Genomic DNA, 21,848 nt, shown 5'->3' with positions numbered 1-21,848 from the left:
TTAAACCTATCTCTGTAACTTAATTGTTGAATTAAAGACCAGGTCTAACATTCTAGGGAATCTCCTCTGAGTCAATTATTAAAGATTCTCTTTGCAGGTATCCAATCCAATCTAAATAACTGCAGCCAAACCCATTCAATCATCATAGACCCAGATCATTCTGCACTCCACATTTTTTTGAGCATGTAACTAGGAAAATGGACAAGGGAGAGCCAGTGGATGTAGTGTACCTGGACTTTCAGAAAGTATTTGATAAGGTCCCACATAGGAGATCAGTGGGCAAAATTAGAGCACATGGTATTGGGGGTAGGGTGCTGACATGGATAGAAAATTGGTTGGCAGACAGGAAACAAAGAGTAGGGATTAATGGGTCCCTTTCAGAATGGCAGGCAGTGACTAGTGGGGCACCTCAAGGCTCGGTGCTGGGACCACAGCTATTTACAATATACATCAATGATTTAAAATGAAGGGATTACATTAGCAAATTTGCAAATGACACAATGCTGGGTAGCACTGTGAACTGTGGGGAGGATGCTATGAGAATGCAGGGCGACTTGGACAAGGCTGGGTGAGTGGGCAAATATTTGGCAGATGCAGTTTAATGTGGATAAATGTGAGGTTATCCACTTTGGTGGCAAGAACAGGGAGGCAGATTGTTTGAATGGTGTCAAGTTAGGAAAAGGGGAAGTACAACAAGATCTGGGCGTCCTACTGCATCAGTCACTGAAAGTAAGCATGCATATACATCAGGCAGTGAAGAAAGCGAATGGCATGTTGGCCTTCATAACAAGAGGAGTTGAGTATAAGAACAAAGAGGTCCTTCTGCAGTTGTACAGGGCCCTAATGAGGCCACACCTGGAATATTGTGTGCAGTTTAGGTCTCCAAATTTGTGGAAGAACATTCTTGCTAGTGCAGTGTAGGTTCACGAGTTTAATTCCCGGGATGGCTGGACTGTCATATGTTGAAAGAATGGAGCGACTGGACTTGTATACACTGGAATTTAGAAGGATGAGAGGGTAACTTAGTGAAACGTATAAGCTAATAAAGGAATTGGACATGCTAGAGGCAGGAAACATGTTCCCGATGTTGGGGGAGTGTAGAACCAGGGGCCACAGTTTAAGAATAAGGGGTAGACCATTTAGAACGGAGATGAGGAAACACTTTTTCACACAGAGTTGTGTATTTGTGGAATTCTCTGCCTCAGAAGACAGTGGAGGCCGATTCTCTGGATGATTGCAAGAGAGAGTTAGATACAGCTCTTAAAGATAGCAGAGTCAAGGGATATGAGGAGAAGGCAAGAACGGGATACTGATTGTGGATGAATTGCCATGATCACGTTGAATGGCGGTGCTGGCTCGAACGGCCGAATGACCTACTCCTGCACCTATTGTCTATTGTCTAAAAACCTTTCAGCACTTAATACATTGCCTCCCGGCAGATTAACAAATTATTTGGTGTTAACATTACCAATGATGTCCTAGACCAACCACAATAATGTGACAAGTCAAGAAGCCACACCAACGCCTAGAGTCATAGAATGATACAGCGTGGAAACAGGCCCTTCGGCCCAACTTGCCCCCACTGGCCAACATGTCCCAGCAACACTAGTCCCACTTGCCTCCACTTGGTCCATATCCCTCCAAACCTGTCCTATCCATGTACTTGTCTAACTGTTTCTTAAACCAGGGGCGTCCAAAGCTTTCAGCATGAGGGCCACATTATATATTTGGCACCCATTTGTGCGGGCCGTAAGAAAAAAAGTCACACACACGTATAGACACACACACACTCACATAGAAACGCGCACCCACACACACGTGGACTCCCACATACCGAAACACAGACACATAGACCAGCACACTGACACATACACACACAAACACAGGGACCGACAGACAGACAGAGACAGACACACATACAGGCTCTCTCACACTCTATCTCTATGTCTCTCTCCTTCAAAGGGCAGGAGAGGATTCCCCTGTCCGCGCCGGCACGCGCCTGTGGTGACCCAGTCAAAGGGTCCAGGTCAGTGTGGCGACCCAGAGCGGGAGCTGTTCACGGGTCACCCTCATGGGGGGAGACCGCTACACACCGACACTGGCAGACCCTGCCGCCAACTGGCTTCCCCCTCCCCCTCGCTCCACTCCCCACCCTATGTTACCACCCCGCACACTTGCCTTTGCAACACAGGAACAGTAGCACGGTGGCGCAGCGGTAGAGTCGCTGCCTCACAGTGCCAGAGATCTGGGTTCCATCCTGACTGCGGGTGCTATCTGTACGGAGTTTGTACCTGCGTGCGTTTTCTCCGGGTACTCTAGTTTCCTCCCAGACTCCATGTTTGCAGGTTTGTACCGAGTGTGCTATTGCGTACGGGCATCGCTTCGACTTGATGAAGGGCCTGTTTCCGTGCAGTATCTCTAAAGCCGCTCTACCACAGAACCCGCGAAACAGCTCGCCGCACGGAACGTGTTAAGAGCTTGCTGTGGATCGGATAAAATCTTGTGTCTGGCCAGATGTTGCCCGCGGACCATATTTTGGAGACCCCAATCTTAAACGATGGGATAGTCCCAGCCTCAATTATCTCCTCTGGCAGCTTGTTCCATACACCCACCACCCTTTGTGTGAAAAAGTTATCCCTCAGATTCCTATTTAATCTTTTCCACTTCACCTTGAACCCATGTCCTCTGGTTCTCGATTCCCCTACTCTAGGCAAGAGACTCTGTGCATCTACCCAATCTATTCCTCTCATGATTTTATACACCTCTATAAGATCACCCCTCATCCTACCTGCTCTCCAAGGAATAGAGGCCCAGCCTACTCAACCTCTCCCAATAACTCACACCCTCTAGTCCTGGCAACATCCTTGTAAATCTTTTCTGAACTCTTTCAAGCTTGACAATATCTTTCCTATAACATGTTACCAAGAACTGAACACAATATTCTAAATGCAGTCTCACCAACATCTTATACAACTACACAATGACCTCCCAACTTCTATACTCAATACTCTGACTGATGAAGGCCAATGTGCCAAAAGCTGTTTTGACCACATTATCTACCTGCGACTCGGCCTTTAAGGAACCATGCACCTGTACTCCTAGATCCCTCTGCCCTACAACACTACCCAGTTGCCTACCATTCACTGTGTAGGTCCTGCCCTTGTTAGACATCCCAAAATGCAACACCTCACACTTCTCTGTATTAAATTCCATCAACCATGCCTCAGCCCAGCTGCCCAATCGACCCATATCCTGCTGCAATTTTTCACAACCATCTTCACTATCTGCAAAACCACTCACTTTTGTATCATCAGCCAACTGTACTCCCCGACGAGACCGAGGCAATTCAGCATGTCTCCAGTGCCTCTTACAAACTTTTACAGATGCACCATAGAAAGCATACTGTCGGGTTACATCACAACTAGGTTTGGGAACAGCTCTCCCCAAGATGCAGAGAGTTGTGGATGTAGCCCAGTCCATCACACAGACCAGACTCCCCTCCACTGACTCCATCTACACTTCACTCTGCCTCAGAAAATCCGCCAACATAATCAAAGACTTTTCTGATCTCATTCCTTCTTCTCTCTGCTCCCGTCCAGCAGAAGGGACTGAAACTTGAAAGCGTGCACCACCAGATTCAGGAACAGCTTCTTTTCTTCTGTTATCAGGCTTGTGATAAGCTAAGGTACTGTTCAATTCACCTCTACCAAATTGTGGACTTTGGACTTTGCCACTTGAACTGGTGCGCTACAATGCTGAGAACTATATTCTGCACTCTGTATCTTCCCCTTTGCTCCATCTATTTTACCTCACTATGAGCTGATTGTACGATATATCTGATATACGGTATGACTGGTGCACGGTATATCTGATCTAACATAGAAAATAGGTGCAGGAGGAGGCCATTCGGCCCTTCGAGCCAGCATCGCCATTCATTGTGATCATGGCTGATCGTCCCCAATCAACAACCAGTGCCCGCCTTCTCCCCATATCCCTTGATTCCACCTAGAGCTCTATCTAACTCTCTCTTAAATCCATCCAGTGATTTGGCCTCCACTGCCCTCTCTGGCAGGGAATTCCACAAATTCACAACTCTCTGAGTGAAAACGTTTTTTCTCACCTCAGTCTTAAATGGTCTCCCCTTTATTCTAAAACTGTGGCAGCTGGTTCTGGACTCACCCAATATTGGGAACATTTTTCCTGCATCTAGCTTGTCAAGTCCTTTTATAATTTTATATGTTTCTATATGATCCCCCTCATCCTTCTAAACTCCAGTGAATACAAGCCTAGTCTTTTCAATCTTTCCTCATATGACAGTCCTGCCATCCCACGGATCAATCTCGTGAACCTACGCTGCACTGCCTCAATTTGTTTGGACAGAATGCAAAACTAAGCTTTGCACTGTATCTCGGTACACGTGACAACAATAAAACTTAACCTAACATGAATTGAAACCTCCCAACATTAATGGAAATAACCACACCCTGATCCTAGCTACAGTCTTTATTCCAGATATTTCCTATATCTGCCACGCCAGTGGGCTTAAGCACATACCTTGCAGATGCTGTAGTGCTCAAACAGGGAGAGCAGTCCAATGTCACTGCGCCCCGAAATTCCTTTGAGGACTGTGATATTGCCGTTGCCAGAATCCAGCTCAACAACGTCGTTGAAAACATTGGACACAGCTTTACCTGTTAACAACAGGTTCACAAGTTCCTGAGGGAGAAGCAAAATACATTTCTTATTCCCAGTTTACTAGTGGAAGTGCCCCATTTTGTGAGTTCAGGTTTAGCTTAGTTTAGTTTAATTTAGTTTAGAGAAACAGCATGGAAACAGGCCATTCAGCCCACCGAGTCCACGCCAACAAACAATCCCCATACATTTGCACTATCCTACACACTGGGGACAATTTATATTTTTTACTGAAGCCAATTAACCTACAAACCTGTATCCCTTTGGAGTTTGGGAGGAAACTGGAACACTCGGAGAAAACCCACACGGTCACTGGGAATATATACAAACTCTGTACAGACAGCACCCGTAATCAGGATTGAGCCTGGGTCTCTAGTGCTTTAAAGCAGCGGCTCCACTGCAGCGCCACCGTGTCACCCTGTTGTTGGCCAATAGTTCAAAATACCGCTCGAGAGAGCACAGCTCATTATCTAGCCCGCACCATTAGACCTGTTGACTTGCCAATGAATTGTTAAACGAGGGCTGTCTAGCTGCTCAGCTCGTTGTACAGTGGCACAGCTGGTCGAGATGCTGCTTCACTACACAAGAGACCTGGGTTTGATTCCGATCTTGGGTGTGGAGTTTGTGCGTTCTGCCTGTGACCTCGTGCTTCGGTTTCCTCTCATGTCCCAACGCTGTGCGGGTCTTTGGCTTCTGTAAAAAAAATTGCCCCTAATGTGCAGGGAATGGATGAGAAAGTGGGATAACATGGAACTAGTGTGAACGGGTTATCGATGGTCGGCATGAACTCGGTGGGCCAAATAGGCTGTTTCCATGCGCCGTCTCGGAACTGAACAAAACAAAGGACAAGAAGGGTGATCCAGCCAGCACTCATCTCTCAACAAACACTACTAAAAATCAGATAACTGTTCATTCATGTCAGTGCCATTTGCAAATTGGCAGTAGCATTTGCCAAAATTACAACTGAGAACTCAAGCCAAAAGTTTCTCAATTATACGAGTCCTTGCATTCACCTGGGAGAACGGGTTTCGTAACTCGTCTGAAAGTGAGCACTTATGACAGCAGTGCTTTTAATGGTGCCCTCAATACTGCACAGCACAGCCTGCCAAGGTCTTTCTGCTCCAGTCTGTGAGTCTGATACTTGAAGCCATAATCTTCAAACTATGAGGTGACAGTGCTCCCCACCGTGCTGCTCATCAGCGTGCAACTTATCCACAAATTATTCCCGGGACCTCTGAGGATCCAGTCCAAACACAGTTTCCGCAGCTCCAGGGACGGCAGGTGTGTCGACCTGAATATAAGATGAAAGCCAAGCCCAGAGTGCACAGAGCTTCCATCAACGTTCGTCCAAAGTCTGCTCGACACCAGGAGGCTTGGCAAATATTCAGAAAAACAACCAACCAAAACCATTCAGTAACCAATACACAGTTGTCCTGCTGGTTTCTAGAGATTTAATTAAGTGGACTGATTAATTCAAATAGCATCATAAGATTAATCAAGTTCACTTCTTAAAAACCTGGACAGCCACAAAAGGCTGTGGAGGCCAAGTCAATGGTATTTTTAAGGCAGGGATACAGTGCCCTCCATAATGTTTGGCACAAAGACCCATCTTTTATTTATTTGCCTCTGTCCTCAGGGAGCAGGGAAGGTCTATACTGCAGTTGTACAGGGTCTTGATGAGACCACACCTGGAGTATTGTGTACAGTTTTGGTCTCCTAATCTGAGGAAAGACATTCTTGCCATAGAGGGAGTACGGAGAAGGTTCACCAGACTGATTCCTGAGATGTCAGGACTTTCATATGAAAAAAGACTGGATAGACTCGGCTTGTACTCGCTAGAATTTAGAAGATTGAGCGGGGATCTAATAGAAACGTACAAAATTCTTAAGGGGTTGGACAGGCTAGATGCAGGAAGATTGTTCCCGATGTTGGGGAAGTCCAGAACAAGGGGTCACGGTTTAAGGATAAGGGGGAAATCTTTTAGGACCGAGATGAGGAAATCATTTTTCACACACAGAGAGTGGTGAATCTCTGGAATTCTCTGCCACATAAGGTAGTTCTGCCACAGAGGCCAGTTCATTGGCTATATTTAAGAGTGAGTTAGATGTGGCCCTTGTGGCTAAAGGGATCAGGGGGTATGGAGAAGGCAGGTACAGGATACTGAGTTGGATGATCAGCCATAATCATATTGAATGGCAGTGCAGGCTCGAAGGGCCTAATGGCCTACTCCTGCACCTATTTTCTATGCTTCCACAATTTGAGATTTGTAATAGAAAAAGATCACATGGTTGAAGTGCACTTGTCAGATTTTATTTAAGAGTATTTTTATACATTTTGGTTTCACCATGTAGAAATTACAGCTGTGTTTATACATAGTCCCCCCTTTTCAGGGCACCATAATGTTTGGGACACATGGCTTCACAGGTGTTTGTAATTGCTCAGGTGTGTTTAAATGCCTCCTTAATGCAGGTATGAGAGAGCTCTCAGCACCTAGTCTTTCCTCCAGTCTTTCCATCACTTTTGAAATTTTTTATTGCTGTTTATCAACACGAGGACCAAAGTTGTGCCAATGAAAGTCAAAGAAGCCATTATGAGACTGAGAAACAAGAATAAAACTGTTAGTGACATCAGCCAAACCTTAGGCTTACCAAAATCAACTGTTTGGAACATCATTAAGAAGAAAGAGAGCACTGGTGAGCTTACTAATCACAAAGGGACTGGCAGGCCAAGGAAGACCTCCACAATTGATGACAGAAGAATTCTCTCTATAATAAAGAAAAATCCCCAAACACCTGTCTGACAAATCAGAAACAATCTTCAGGAGTTAGGTGTGGATTTGTCAATGACCAGTGTCCGCTGAAGACTTCATGAATGGAAATACAAAGGCTACACTGCAAGATGCACACCACTGGTTAGCTGCAAAAATAGGATGGCCAGGTTACAGTTTGCCAAGAAGTACTCAAAAGAGCAACCACAGTTCTGGAAAAAGGTCTTGTGGACAGATGAGACGAAGGTTAGCATATCACCCCATCTGTGAAACATGGTGGTGGGGGTGTTATGGCCTGGGCATGTATGGCTGCTGAAGGTACTGGCTCACTTATCTTCATTGAGTGAGAACCTAGTGGGATAACATAGAACTAGTGTGAACGGGTGAGCAATGGTCAGTGTGGATTCAGTGAGCCGATGGGCCTGTTTCCATGCTGTGTCTTTCACTCAATCAATTAGTCCAGGGCAAACATGAGAAAATAACCTATTTATAAATCATAACATTAATGTGTAACACAGCGAAAAAAGACAGAAAGTTCTGGAGTCAGCGAGTCAGGCAGCATCTCTGGAGAACATGGATAGGTGATGTTTTGGGTTGGATCTTTCTTCAGACTCATAAGTAACTTGCAGCATACTTTTCAACATCTGCTGGATGGCTGAATTCAGTTAGATCGCCACAAATAGATCGCTACATACTACAAATCACCTCCGTTTTCTGGGTGAAGAAAGCAAGTTATATGCAGCCAGCTTGTTCACATAGATAGAAAGTTGAGCTTTCAAATCCCATTCAAAGACTCGAGCATAAGCATTAATGTATGAGTGCTTCCGTGGATTGTCATCTTGTCGTGGTGGAGAAGCTTGTGTGGACCTGAGAGCAATCCAACCAAGACCTCAACGGTGGAACAGGCAGAGGATGATGGCTGACCTTAATGGAACGTCACAACGGCTGGGAAGGCAGATGAAGGCTGCAGCAGAAAAGGGTCTCCGGTCATCTTGGACTCCATGCCACTGGATCCTGACCCAGATCTATCAAGGACCGTGGGGTGGCTGTCTGTGCATCATTCTCCCCACATTAAATAAAGTCACGCACAGGCGTCCTCCATATAGGGAATAGCTCCCTGGAGACATCCATGGTCAGCCATAACCGAAGGGGGCCTAAGAAGAAGATGAGTGTTTGACTGCACTGGGTCTGTACTCACTGGAGTTTAGTGGATGAGGGGGGACCTTATTGAAACTTCCCAAATAGTGGATGGTCTGGATAGAGTGGATGCGGAGAGGATGTTTCCACTCATGGGTGGACATAGCGAACTTCAGAGTTTTGAACCAGAGGGCAGAGCCTCAGAATAAAAGGACGTAACTTTAGAAAGGAGGTGAGGAGGAATTTCTTTAGTCAGAAGGTGGTGAATCTGTGGAATTCAATGCTAGACAGCTGTGGAGGCCAAGTCATTGGGTATTTTCAAGGCAGAGATTGACAGCTTCTTGATTTGTGCAGGTGTCAAGGGTTATGAGAAGGCAGGAGAATGGGGTTGAGAGGGAAAGATTGATCAACCATGATTGAATGGCTCAATAGTTTACTTCTGCTCTTCTGACGTGAACTTCATTCACATGCAAACCCAAAACTTTAACTGCTGCTTTCACCACAGTTGCTACCTGACCTGGTAGGTATTTCCAACTTTAATGATGAAATGCCCTGTTAGATTTTCAGATGACTTTTTAAAGAACCGTCGGAGCGAGGGCCGGATCGAGGGCCTGCTGGTACATAGCGGTCAGTGTGGAACGCAGAGCACGGAAGCAGATCTGTTGCAAGAAGTGGGTGGATTGACCCGAAACTTCACCTATCCATGTTCCCCAGAGGTGCTGCCTGACCCGCTGAGTTACTCCAGCACTTTGTGTCTTTTTTTTGTCAACCAGCATCTGCAGTAAACCAGTATCTGCAGTCTGAAGAAGGGTTTCGGCCCGAAACGGTGCCTATTTCCGTCGCTGCATAGATGCTGCTGCACCCGCTGAGTTTCTCCAGCGCTTATGTCTACCTTCGATTTTCCAGCATCTGCAGTTCCTTCTTAAACACATCTGCAGTTCCTGTTTTTTTCTCCCAAACACTCATTGATGGAAAGGTCCCGACTCGAAACATTACCTATCCACGTTCACCAGAGATGCTGCCTGACCCATTGAGTTACTCCAGCACTTTGTGCTCTTTTTAAAGAACGGTCTGCCTGCTCAGAGGATGGCACAGCAGGAGACGAGGAGGCAAGAAGGACGATGGAGAAATGGCAGAGGAAGAGTTGGGTCACTGATCAGTTGTCATGGAACGGCAGGACAGATTAAAAGAATGACATAGCACAGTGCTTTCCTATAAATGCACTCCAGCTACTGTGCTGCCCAATATTTATCTGTCAATAAACATTACCGAAATAGATGATTAGGTCATTAATCCACAGTTATTTGTGCAGTGCTATTTTGCACAAATGGGGGTCAGTTAAAATGTATCCAATTACATTGCTAACGTTCTGGAAATAGCAGGTAGCCATTCTGCACTACTAGTCTCCCCAAATGAGATCATGGAATATTGTTGTTTAGTTTAGAGGTACAGTGTGGAAACAGGCCCTTTGGTCCACCGAGTCCGTGCTAACCACAATCTCCCGTACACTAGTTCTATCCTAGGCACTTGGGACAATTTACACAAGCCAATTAATCTACAAACCTGCACGTCTTTGGAATGTGGGAGGAAACCGGAGCACCCGGAGGAAATCGGGTGGCACCATCGAGTGTGGCAGCCTCGCCAGCAGCTGTCCGTCCTCTCACACTTTTTGTTACTTTTAGTGTGTCTAAAAGTATGTTTTTAAAGGTTTCCTAGTCTTTTTTATGTGGGGGGGGGGGGGGGGGGGGGGGGGGGGGAAATGGGGGGGGGGGGGGGGGGGGGGGGGGGGGGGGGTGGGGGGGGGGGGGAGGGGGAAATGGGGGGGGAAACCGTTTCCAAGTCACTTCCTGGTTGTAGATGCATCATTTTTCCGAGTCACATCTTTGTCCCCCCTCGCGGCCTACCATTTGGATTGGCGAGGCCTTTCCTGCCGGAGACCGGCCAGAGCTTCAGCAGTGGCGCAGCACTGAATTCCATTGCGCAGCGGGACAATGCCTTACCGGGGATCGCTGTGTTGGAGCTCCAGAGTGCTGGGCCTGCTGATTTGAACACCGTGGAGCAGTGCTTTGCGGAGTTTCTAACCGCGGGTGGCGCTGACTTTAACATGGCGGAGTCCTGGGATCTTTTGCCGAAGGTCGCCAGTGTTGAATCTCTGCCTAGCTCGGCCTGTGGACTTCGGGAGCCGCGGTAAGAAGTGGCCGATTCGGAAACTCCAAGCCGCTGAGTGTGTTCTTCCATTCCGACGCCGGAGCTCTGATCATCCCGGCTAAAGGGTCTGAACATTGGGCTGCCGTAGCGGCGAAAGCGGAGGGCTCAAAGGCCCTGACCACGGGTGAACAAAGAGGAAGATATCTTGCCTTCCCTCACAGTGAGAAACATTGATTCTGCTGTGTGGGGATGTTCATGGTAAATTCTATTGTGTATTGTGTTATTTTTATTCGTATGGCTGTATGGTAACTCAAATCTCACTGTACTAATTGGTGCATGTGGCAATAAACGTAACTTGAACTTGAAATCCATGGAGACCACGGAGACCATACAGACATGACCCGTTGTCTCCATTGAACCCACGTTTCTGGCGCTGGAAGGCAGCACTCTACCGCTGCACCACTGAGGCCTAACTCCATGCAATTGTCTTTTGACAAAATCCCTTATCATCTTTGGTCACTAAAAATCCATCAATGCACCACTGACATTTACAATTGAAATTGCTACATTTGCTATCCGCAGAAAAAGTTCCAAACTTCTGTGAACTTTTGAATGTGGATGTGCTGACAAACTTCATTGGTGATATGCCTTCATTAGAGAGATATAGAGCAATATTACAATTTCACTGCGATTTCCTTTCTTGCAGAGTCATACACCATGGAAACAAGCTTCGTGGCTCATTACGCCTGCACAAGTCATGATCCCTAATAATCCATGCATTGGCAATTCAAGTGCTCCTCTAGATGTTTTGTGAATGTTGTGAGAATACCCGACTCCATCAACCCATCAAGCAGTGTTTCAGAAAGCAACCATTCCTTACAAAAACCAAATCCGCAAATTCCCTAAAGTTCAGTTTAAACCTATGCCCTTCTATTGTGGACACCTTCGCAGAAGGGAAAACATTTCTACTGTCTACCTTATCCATGCACTTATCATTTTGGATCATAGTCACATAACAAGGAAACAGCCTCTTCAATCTAAACTTGCCCATGCCAACCAAGATGCCCCATCTAAGCTGCATTTGGCCCATACCCCTTTAAACCTTTCCTATTCATGTACGTGTCCAAATGTCTTTTAAATATTGTTATAGTACCTGCCGTCGTTACATGTACCCACCACTGTGTGAAAAAGTTGCCCCTCAGATTTTTATTACATTTTTCCCCTCTCACCTTAAACCAATGTCCTCTGATTTTTGATTGCCCTATGAGTAAAAGACTCTGTGCATCTGCATCATCTATTACCCTCATGACTTTACCAACAAATGTCAATCAGGAAACTCCTAAAGGGCCTGTCCCACTTTCACGAGGCAATTCATGAAATCTCCCGAGTTTTCCCCATTGATTCAAACTCGCAGAATGTTCGTAACGAGTCCGTAGGAGGTCGTAGGAGTTTGTAGATATATTGTAGTGGCTCGTTATGCTAGCCACAGGTACTCGTGGCATCAGGTAAGTCGGGACGTTTTTTCCAGCCTGATAAAAAATGTCCACGAGTAAAAAAAATGGTTGGGATGAAAGAAATTGCAACTTTTTACTCGTAAGGAAGGCATCGAAATAGTTGTGGAAATTCGTAGACATACTCGTAGGAGTTCGTGAAGGTCGTAGGAGTTCGTAGATTACCACGATCTTAATTTTTTGTTTAGGTCCTTTAAACTTGGCCGAGGTTTCGAATTAAGTCGTGAAAGTGGGACAGGCCCTTAAGCCTCCTCCGCTCCCCAAAGAAAACAAACCCCATCTGATTTTCCCTCTCTCCCATTTCTGAGTACTGATGTAGCTGGAGGCATAACTTTGCTTCTCCTTTCACAGATGCTTCTTGAACTGCCGAGTATTTCCGGTATTCTCTATTTTTATTTTAGACTTCTAACTATATGGCAGCATCAGAGACCCGGGTTCGATCCTGACCTCAGGTGCTGTCTTGTGTGGATTTGCATGTTCTCCCTGTGACCATGCACGATTCAGATTCAGATTCAGATTCAAATTTTATTGTCATTGTGCAATGTACAGTACGACAAAATGCAGTTAGCATCTCCCTGGAAGAGCGACATAGAATATGAGCAATAAATAAATCTATTTACGTGCATACAGTCAACGGAGAGTCCGGCAACGGAGAGTCCTGTAGCGCCTCCCGGATGGTAGGAGGGTAAAGAGTCTGTGGTTGGGGTGAGAGCAGTCCTTGGCGATGCTGAGCGCCCTTCGCAGACATTGCTTGCTTTGGACAGACTCGATGGAGGGGAGTGAGGAACCGGTGATGCGTTGGGCAATTTTCACCACCCGCTGCAGTGCTTTCCGGTCGGAGACAGAACAGTTGCCATACCATACTGTGATGCAGTTGATAAGGATGCTCTCGATGGTGCAGCGGTAGAAGTTCACCAGGATCTGAGGAGACAGATGGACCTTCTTCAGTCTCCTCAGGAAGAAGAGACGCTGGTGAGCCTTCTTGACCAGAGTTGAAGTATTGTGGGACCAAGAGAGGTCATCGGAGATGTTGCCCCCCAGAAACCTGAAACTGGAAACGCGTTCCACCTCCGTCCCGTTAATGTGGATGGGGGTGTGCGTGCCGCCCCTAGACTTTCTGAAGTCTACAATGAGCTCCTTGGTCTTCTTGGAGTTAAGGGCCAGGTTGTTGTCAGCACACCATGCTGCTAGGAGCTGGACCTCCTCCCTATAGGCCGACTCATCGTTGTTGCTGATGAGGCCAATCTGGATGCACTGGTTCTGACCCACATCCCATAAACATGCAGATTTGCAGGTCAATTGACCTCCAAGACAACAATTTTTTACATTTCAGAATTCCAGTATGTTTCCTTTTCTGACTAAGATCAACACAGATACGGAATTGAACTTCTGAATTTCAATATGCTTAGGTAGACTTTTTGACATGCTATTGCTGATAAGGACACAGCCCCAGACCATCAAAGAAACCAACCTCCCTTCCATTGACTCCATCTACACTTCACGCTGCCTCAGCAAGGCCAGCAGCATAATCAAGGACTAGTCACACTCCCTCTTTTTCCCCTTCCCAAGGCAAGAGGTTGTGAAAACGTATACCTCCAGATTCAGGAGTAGTTTGTTCCCAGCTGTTATCAGGCATCTGAACCCTCTCACCTACTAGAGAGCGGTCCTGAGCTTCTATCTACCTCATTGGAGACACTCGGACTATCTTCAATCAAACTTTACTGAACTTTATCTTGCACTAAACATTATTCCCTTTATCCTCTATCTGTACACTGTGGATGACCCGATTGTAATAATGTATAGTATTTCCGCTGACTGGATAGCACGTAACAAAAAAGCTTTTCACTGGATCTCGTGACAATGAAATAAACTATGTTTTTTAATCAGGCAGAAAAAAATTGTGTCCAATGTGACACTGAGTGCATGGAGGGATTAAGATCTTATGAGATAATGCGATGGGGATACTGAATTGTTAGACTAATTGAAGGCTCATGCACAACCATGCGTGTATAGCCAATTGTTAAGTCTCCTTTCTTACAAAACATACCCACAATATCTGGCACTACAAGGTAATCTAAAGATAAGGAAAGAGGCTTTTCTATTAATATATTAAAGTAGGAGTTACAGAGGGTGGAATATATAAACACAATATCTATTACTAGAAGGTACACAAAAAAGCTGGAGAAGAAGGGCCGAAACCCTTCAGAAGAAAGGTTTCGGCCCGAAACGTTGCCTACTTCCTTCGCTCCATAGATGCTGCTGCACCCGCTGAGTTTCTCCAGCTTTTTTGTGTACCTTCGATTTTCCAGCATCTGCAGTTCCTTCTTAAACACATCTATTACTAGATGTTCCCTGCACATTGTACTTGTGGTACACATTACTAATAAATCCCTTACTTTTAATTCTAAAGTACATCAATCCAGATGATAGTGCCGCAGCGGTAGAGTTGCTGCCTCACAGCGCCTTACTGCCCGAACCCGGCAACGGGTGCTGTCTGTACGGAGTTTGCACGTTCTCTCCGTGATCTGCGTGAGTTTTCCCCGGGTGCTCCAGTTTCCCCCCGTACTCCAAAGCCATACAGGTGTGTAGGTTAATTGGCTTTGTATAATTGTAAATTGTCCCTTGTGTGTAGGATGGTGTAGGTGTGTGGTGATCGCTGGTGAGCGCGGACTTGGTGGGCCGCAGGGCCTGTTTCTGCGCTGTAGCTCTAAACTAAACTAAAAAGAATATAAGCGAGAAAAACAAATTTTAAATAATTAAGTATATACCTGGTATCAAATGAACTGATAATAAATGTATTTGTTTATTTTCTTCAGAGGAAATCCCTGGGTAAGGAGCAGGTGTTACTAAGTGAAAATCAATGTTGTGCCACCGGTGAATCTTTTGAGATTAGTTGCCTGGTTCATGGAACAAGTACACTGACTGGTCTCGCATGATGATCTTGTGTAGTTGGAACAGTGACAGTACATTCAGTAACTAGATGAGAACAATGACATTTGCAACCAGAAATTTAGTGGGATCGAAAAATACAAATAAAGGTCCTATATTAGAGACAAGGAATTGCAGATGCTGGAATCTTGATCAGAACACAAAATGCTGGAGGAACTCAGTGGGTCAGGCAGCATCTGTGGAGAGAAATGGACAATGATGTTTCGGAACGGGACTCTTCTTCAGACTGAGTGGGGTCGGAGTGGGGGAGGGACTGGAGAGTAAAGGAAACCCTGACAAGTGATGGTTGGATGCAGGTGAGGGGGGTTAGATTGGCAAATGAGTGGAGTTAAAGCCCTGTCCCACTGTACGAGTTCATTCAAGAGTTTGCCCTGATTCAAACTCGGGAGATTTACGGTAATGGCCGCTCGTAGGTACTCGGGGCTCTCGTGGACATTTTTCAACATGTTGAAAAATTGCAGATGCTGGACATGTTGAAAAATCTTCACGAGTCTTCCCGAGTTTACCGCGTTTCCCGAGTACCTGCCATTAGCGTTACGAGCCGCTAAGATACGTCCCGAGCTCCGACGTACCCGCTACGTACATTCTACGTGTTTACCACGAGTTTGATTCTTTTTTTAAACTCGGGAGAGCTCTTGAATGAACTCGTACAGTGGGACAGGGCTTTAAGTCACACATCAAGAGGTGAAATGGGGACAAAAGGGTACCAAGAGTCAAGAGAGAATCATAGTGTTTAATTGTCAAATGTACCAACAATGGAATAATTAAATTCTTACTTGCAGCAGCATAACAGACCTGGATAGAGTGAATGTGGAAAGGCTGTTTCCACTAGTGGGAGAGTCCAGGACCAGATGCCATAGCCTCAGAATCATAGTATGTAACTTTAGAGATGAGGAGAAATCTTCAGAGGATGGTGAATCTGTGGAATTCATAGCTACAGACGGCTGTGGAGGCCAAGTCAAAGGATATTTTTAAGGTGGAGATCGACAGATTCTTGATGAGTGCGAGTGACAGGTTATAGAGTCATAGAGCGATTCAGTGTGGAAACAGGCCCTTCAGCCTCAGATACCCACACCAGCCAACGTGTTTAGATAAATTTAGAGATACAGCGCGGAAACGGGCCCTTCGGCCCAACGAGTCCGCACTGACCAGCGATCCCAGCACATTAACACTATTCTACACACACTAGGGACAATTTACACTTATACCAAGCCAATTAGCCTACAAACTTGTACGTCTTTGGAGTGTGGGAGGAAACCGAAGATCTCGGAGAAAACCCACGCAGTCACGGGGAGAACAAAATCGGGATTGAATCTGGGTCTCCGGCGCAGCAAGCGCTGTAAGGCAGCAACTTTACCACTGCGCCATTCTGCTGCCCGTGCTACACTAGTCCCACCTGCCTGCGTTTGGTCCATATCCCTCCACTCTTGTCCTATTCACATAATCCGCGTTAAGAAACTTTCTAATGGTTTCTTAAACGTTGGGATAAGCCCAGCCTCAACTACCTCCTCTGGCAGCTTGTTCTGGAAGGGAGAGCATGCAAACTCCACAGACAGCGCCCAATGTCAGGATCACTGGAACCGGTTTTAGTCCTGAACTCAATGTACTTTTATGTTAGATCTGTTAGAATGTGTAGGGCTGCTTTAGGACATAGAGTCATAGTCTTACAGCGTGGAAGCAGACCCTTCGTTCCAACTAGCCCACACTGACCAAAATGCCCCATCTACAGTAGTCCCACCTGCCAGCATTTGGCCAATATCCCTCTAAACCTATCCTATTATGTACCTGTCTAACTATTTCTTAAACGTTGCATTCGTACCTGCCTCAACTACCTCCTCCGGCAGCTCGTTCCACACACCCATCCACCCTTTGTTTAAATAGTTACATCTCAGGTTCCTATTAAATCTTTCCCCCCCTCACTGGAAACCTATGTCCTCTGGTTCTCAATTCCCCTATTCTGGGCAAGAGACACTGTGTATTTATCCGATCTATTCTTCACATGATTTTGTGCACAAAATATATGATGATCCACTCTGGGACCAGCACCTAAACAGTCGCCTGGCTTTGATACCATCTTTGACTACTGTGACTTGATTCCATACATCCTACTCAGTTGCTTGATGTTAAGCAGGAGTTTTACACTAACAAACTAATTCCATTTTGTGTATTTCTATGTCAATAATCCCTGCGATACATCATGGGTGAAGAAGCGGTACCAACCTGTGTACAGTAGCCGTGCGCTCCGATCAGCGTACTGGTGGGGACATCAAAGTCGCATTTTATTCTGCAAATAATTCAAGAAATGTTAACACTTTAAAAGATTGCTTTAAAATTTCTGATGCCCTGTTGACTGTGTGCGCTGATCTACGAACGCAACAAAGCATTAGGGAGATTGTTTAGTTGAACACCTCCGCTCAGTCTGCCTTGGGTACGCAAATACGTTAACTCCCCTTCGTATTCCCATACTGACCTTTCGGTCATGGGCCTCCTCCACTGTCAGAGTGAGACCAAACGCAATTTGGAGGAACAGCACCTCATATTTCGCTTGGGCAGCTTACATTCAAGTGATATTGATTTCTCTAACTTCAAATATCCCTTCTTTTCCCTCTCTCTGTCCCTCCCTTCCCTCCCCCCACCCCAATTCTCCTACTAGTTTCACTGTTGTTCTGATTTATTTTACTGTTTGTATGTCACCTTCCCCTCAGCCAACAAGGAACCATTGTACATTTCCTTGATCAGCATCTGTTTTGATCTGTCCTTTTCACATCTTACCTGCTTTTGCACCCTTCCACATACAGTGCATTCAGAAAGTATTCAGACACTTTCATTTTTTCTACATTTTGTTACGTTACAGCCTTATTCCTAAATGGATTAATTTCATTTTTTTAATCATCATTCTACACACAATACCCCATAATAAAAAAGCAAAAACAGGTGTTTAGAAATTATTGCAATTAAAAAGTAATTAAAAAGAAATATCTGAAATATCACATTTACATAAGAATTCAGACTCTTTACTTAGTAATTTGTTGAGGCACCTTTGGCAGCGATGACAGCCTCAAGTCTTCTTGGGTATGACGCTACAAGCTTGGCACATCTGTATTTGGGTAATTTCTCCCATTCTTCTCTGCAGATCCTCTCAAGCTCTGTCAGGTTAGATGGGAAGCGTCGATGCACTGCTATTTTCAGGTCCCTCCAGAGATATTCGATCGGGTTCAAGTCCGGGCTCTGGCTGGGCCACTCAAGGACATTCACAGACTTGTCACGAAGCCACCCCTGCGTTGTTTTGGCTGTGTGCTTAGGGTCATTGTCCTGTTGGAAGGTGAACCTCAGCCCCAGTCTGTGGTCCAGAACGCTCTGGAGCAGGTTTTCATCAAGGATCTCTCTGTACTTTGCTCCGTTCATCTTTCCCTCGATCCTGACTAGTCTCCCAGTTCCTGCCGCTGAAAAACATCCCCACAGCACGATGCTGCCACCACCATTCTTCACCGTAGGTATGGTGTTGGCCAGGTGATGAGCGGTGTCTGGTTTCCTCCAGACGTGACGTTTGGCATTCAGGCCAAAAGGTTCAATCTTGGTTTCATCAGACCGGAGAATCTTATTTAGGTGCCTTTTGGCAAACTCCAAGCGGGCTGTCATGTGCCTTTTACTGAGGAGTGGCTTCCGTCTGGCCACTCTACCATAAAGGCCTGATTGGTGGAGTGCCGCAGATATAGTTGTCCTTCTGGAAGGTTCTCCCATCTCCACAGAGGAACTCTGGAGCTCTGTCTGAGAGACCATCGGGTTCTTGGTCACCTCCCTGCTCAGTTTGGCCGGGCGGCCAGTTCTATGGAGAGTCCTGGTGGTTCCAAAGTTCTTCCATTTAAGAATGACGGAGGCCACTGTGTTCTTTGAGACCTGCAAAGCTGAAGAAATTATTTTTTTCCCTTCCCCAGATCTGTATCTCGACACAATTTTGTCTCAGGGGATTACGGACAATTCCTTCGTGTTCATGGCTTGGTTTTTGCTCTGACATGCACTGTTAACTGTGGGACCTTATATAGACAGGTGTGTGCATTTCCAAAATTTTAATTTACCACTGGTGGACTCCAATCAAGTTGTAGAAACATCTCAAGGATAATCAATGGAAACAGGATGAACCTAAGCTCAATTTTGAGTGTCACAGCAAAGGGTCTGAATGTGATATTTCAGTTGTTTCTTTGTAATTACTTTGCAAAAATTTCTAAACACCTGTTTTCGCTTCTTCATTCTGGGGTATTGGGTGTAGATTGATGATTAAAAAAATGAATTTAATCCATTTTAAAATAAGGCTAACTAACGTCACAAAATGTGGAAAAAGTGGTCTGAATACTTTCTGAGTGCACTGTATCTAGTATCCCTCTCCCCTGATTCTGAAGAGGAGCCTTGTCCCGAAATATCACCCATTTCTTCTCTCCAGATGCTGCCTGTCCCGCTGAGTTATTCCAGCATATGTATCTATCTTCGCTGTAAACCAACATCAGCAGTTCTTTCCAAAAGCTTTAGTTTAGTTTAGTACAGTTGAGTTTATTATTGTCACATATAGCGAGGTACAGTGAAAAGCTTTTGTTTGTGTGCTATCCAGTCAAAGGCTATACATGATTACAATCAAGCCGGCCACTGCAGATAAAGGGCACAACTTTCAGTGCATGATGTAAAGGCCGATTAAACATAGTTCAAAGGTCTCCAATGAGTTAGATGGACGGTCAGGACTGCACTCTAGCTGATGAGAGGACGGTTCAGTTGCCTGATAACAGCTGGGAAGTTCAGGCACCAGGGAGTTATTTTTAATATAGTCCCCTCTTTCAATAACCGTGATAGCTCCCGCTGTTGTCAATCAGACTAGGATCTCATCCATGTAAAAGTATTCGATCTATATCCAAATGACATTAATGTATAAAAATAAATGTAAGGGGAAACAGTACAACAATGTTAAAGCCCTGTTCCACTGTACGAGTTCATTCAAGTGCTCTCCCGAGTTAAAAAAAAAATCAAACTCGTGGTAAGCACGTAGAATGAACATAGCGGGTATGTTGGAGCTCGGGGTCGTATCTTAGCGACTCGTAACGCTAACGGCAGGTACTCGCGAAACGCGGTACGGTCAGGAAGACTCGTGAAGATTTTTCAACATATTGAAAAATGTTCACGAGAGCCCCGAGTACCTGCGAGCGGCCATTACCGTAAATCTCCAAGTTCAAATCACGGCAAACTCGGGAGAACGCTTTGAATGAACTCGTACAGTGGGGAAAGGCTTTTAGTCATAGAAAAGATTTGTGAGATCAGAGAAAAGGCTGAACCATTTTTTTCCTTGTTCTTGTAATAATAATAATAATAATAATAAATTTTATTTATGGGCGCCTTTCAAGAGTCTCAAGGACACCTTACAAAAATTTAGCAGTTAGAGGAAAAACATGTAAGGGGAATGCAATAAATAGTAGAGACATGACTAGTACACAAAGTAAAGACAGAATTCAATACAAAACACAATATGAGGCAATTAATGCACAGATGAAAAGGGAGGGGGATGTGGGGCTAAGGATAGGCAGAGGTGAAGAGATGGGTCTTGAGGCGGGACTGGAAGATGGTGAGGGACACGGAATTGCGGATCAGTTGGGGGAGGGAGTTCCAGAGCCTGGGAGCTGCCCTGGAGAAGGCTCTGTCCCCAAAACTGCGGAGGTTCGACTTGTGGATGGTGAGGAGACCGGCTGATGTGGATCTGAGGGACCGTGAGGGTTGGTAGGGGGAGAGGAGGTCAGCGAGATATGGGGGGGCCAGATGGTGGAGGGCTTTGTAGGTGAGGACCAGGATTTTGTAGGTGATCCGGTGGGAGATGGGAAGCCAGTGGTTTGAGGACTGGAGTGGTGTGATGCCAGGATTTGGTGTGGGTGATGAGTCGGGCGGCTGCGTTCTGGACCAGTTGGAGTCGGTTGATGTAGGTGGAGCTGATGCCAAGGAGAAGTGAGTTGCAATAGTCCAGTCGGGAGGAGATGAAGGCATGGATGAGTCTTTCAGCAGCGGGAAGTGTGAGAGAGGGTCTGAGTTTGGCGATGTTGCGGAGATGAAAGAAGGAGGTTTTAATGACATGGCGGATGTGAGGCTCAAGGGAGAGTAGTCCCTATGTAATACAAATTGATAGTATTTGGATGTGGAGAGGATGTTTCCAGTTGTGGGATAGTTTTGGACTAGAGGGCACAGGCTCATAATAAAAAGACGTACCTTTAGAATGGAGATGAGGAGGAATTTCTTTAGCCAGAGGGTGGTAAATCTGTGGAATATGTTGCCCGAGGTGGCTGTGGAGGCCAAGCCACTGGGTATTTTTAAAGTGGAGATTGATGGGTTGTTGATTCGTAAGGGCACGGACTTGTAGGGCCGAGATGGCCTGTTTCCGTGCTGTAATTGTTATATGGTTATTATAAGGGCGACAAAGGTTACGGGGTGAAAACAGGAGAATGGGGTTGAGAGGAGAAAAATAGATCAGCCATGATTGAATGGTAGAGCAGACTTGGTGGGCCAAATGGAAGAAACCTGGCAGTCCAATGCCACAACTCTATTCCTCCCTGCAAAACATTCTTTCATGCACTTATCACATAAGACTGGGCTTATATTCACTGGAATTTAGAAGGACG

The 21,848-nt window shown here is 45.7% G+C and overlaps 1 protein-coding gene across 1 annotated transcript in view; it reads right to left on the bottom strand.

The window, feature by feature from the left end:
- Positions 1-21,848, bottom strand: part of mindy4 (MINDY lysine 48 deubiquitinase 4) — a 210,121-nt gene that overhangs the window by 27,120 nt on the left and 161,153 nt on the right. Inside the window, exons 14-15 of the mRNA XM_055649066.1 lie at positions 17,425-17,488; positions 4,555-4,716 (exon numbers count right to left, since the gene is read on the bottom strand). Coding sequence (XP_055505041.1) covers positions 4,555-4,716; positions 17,425-17,488 — 226 coding nt within the window. The remainder of the gene's footprint in view (positions 1-4,554; positions 4,717-17,424; positions 17,489-21,848) is intronic.

This window comes from Leucoraja erinacea, chromosome 2 (assembly GCF_028641065.1).
Source record: "Leucoraja erinacea ecotype New England chromosome 2, Leri_hhj_1, whole genome shotgun sequence".
Lineage (NCBI taxonomy): Eukaryota > Metazoa > Chordata > Chondrichthyes > Rajiformes > Rajidae > Leucoraja > Leucoraja erinaceus.
Note: the sequence above shows the minus strand (reverse complement) of the source record. Positions and strands in the feature narration are given on the sequence as shown.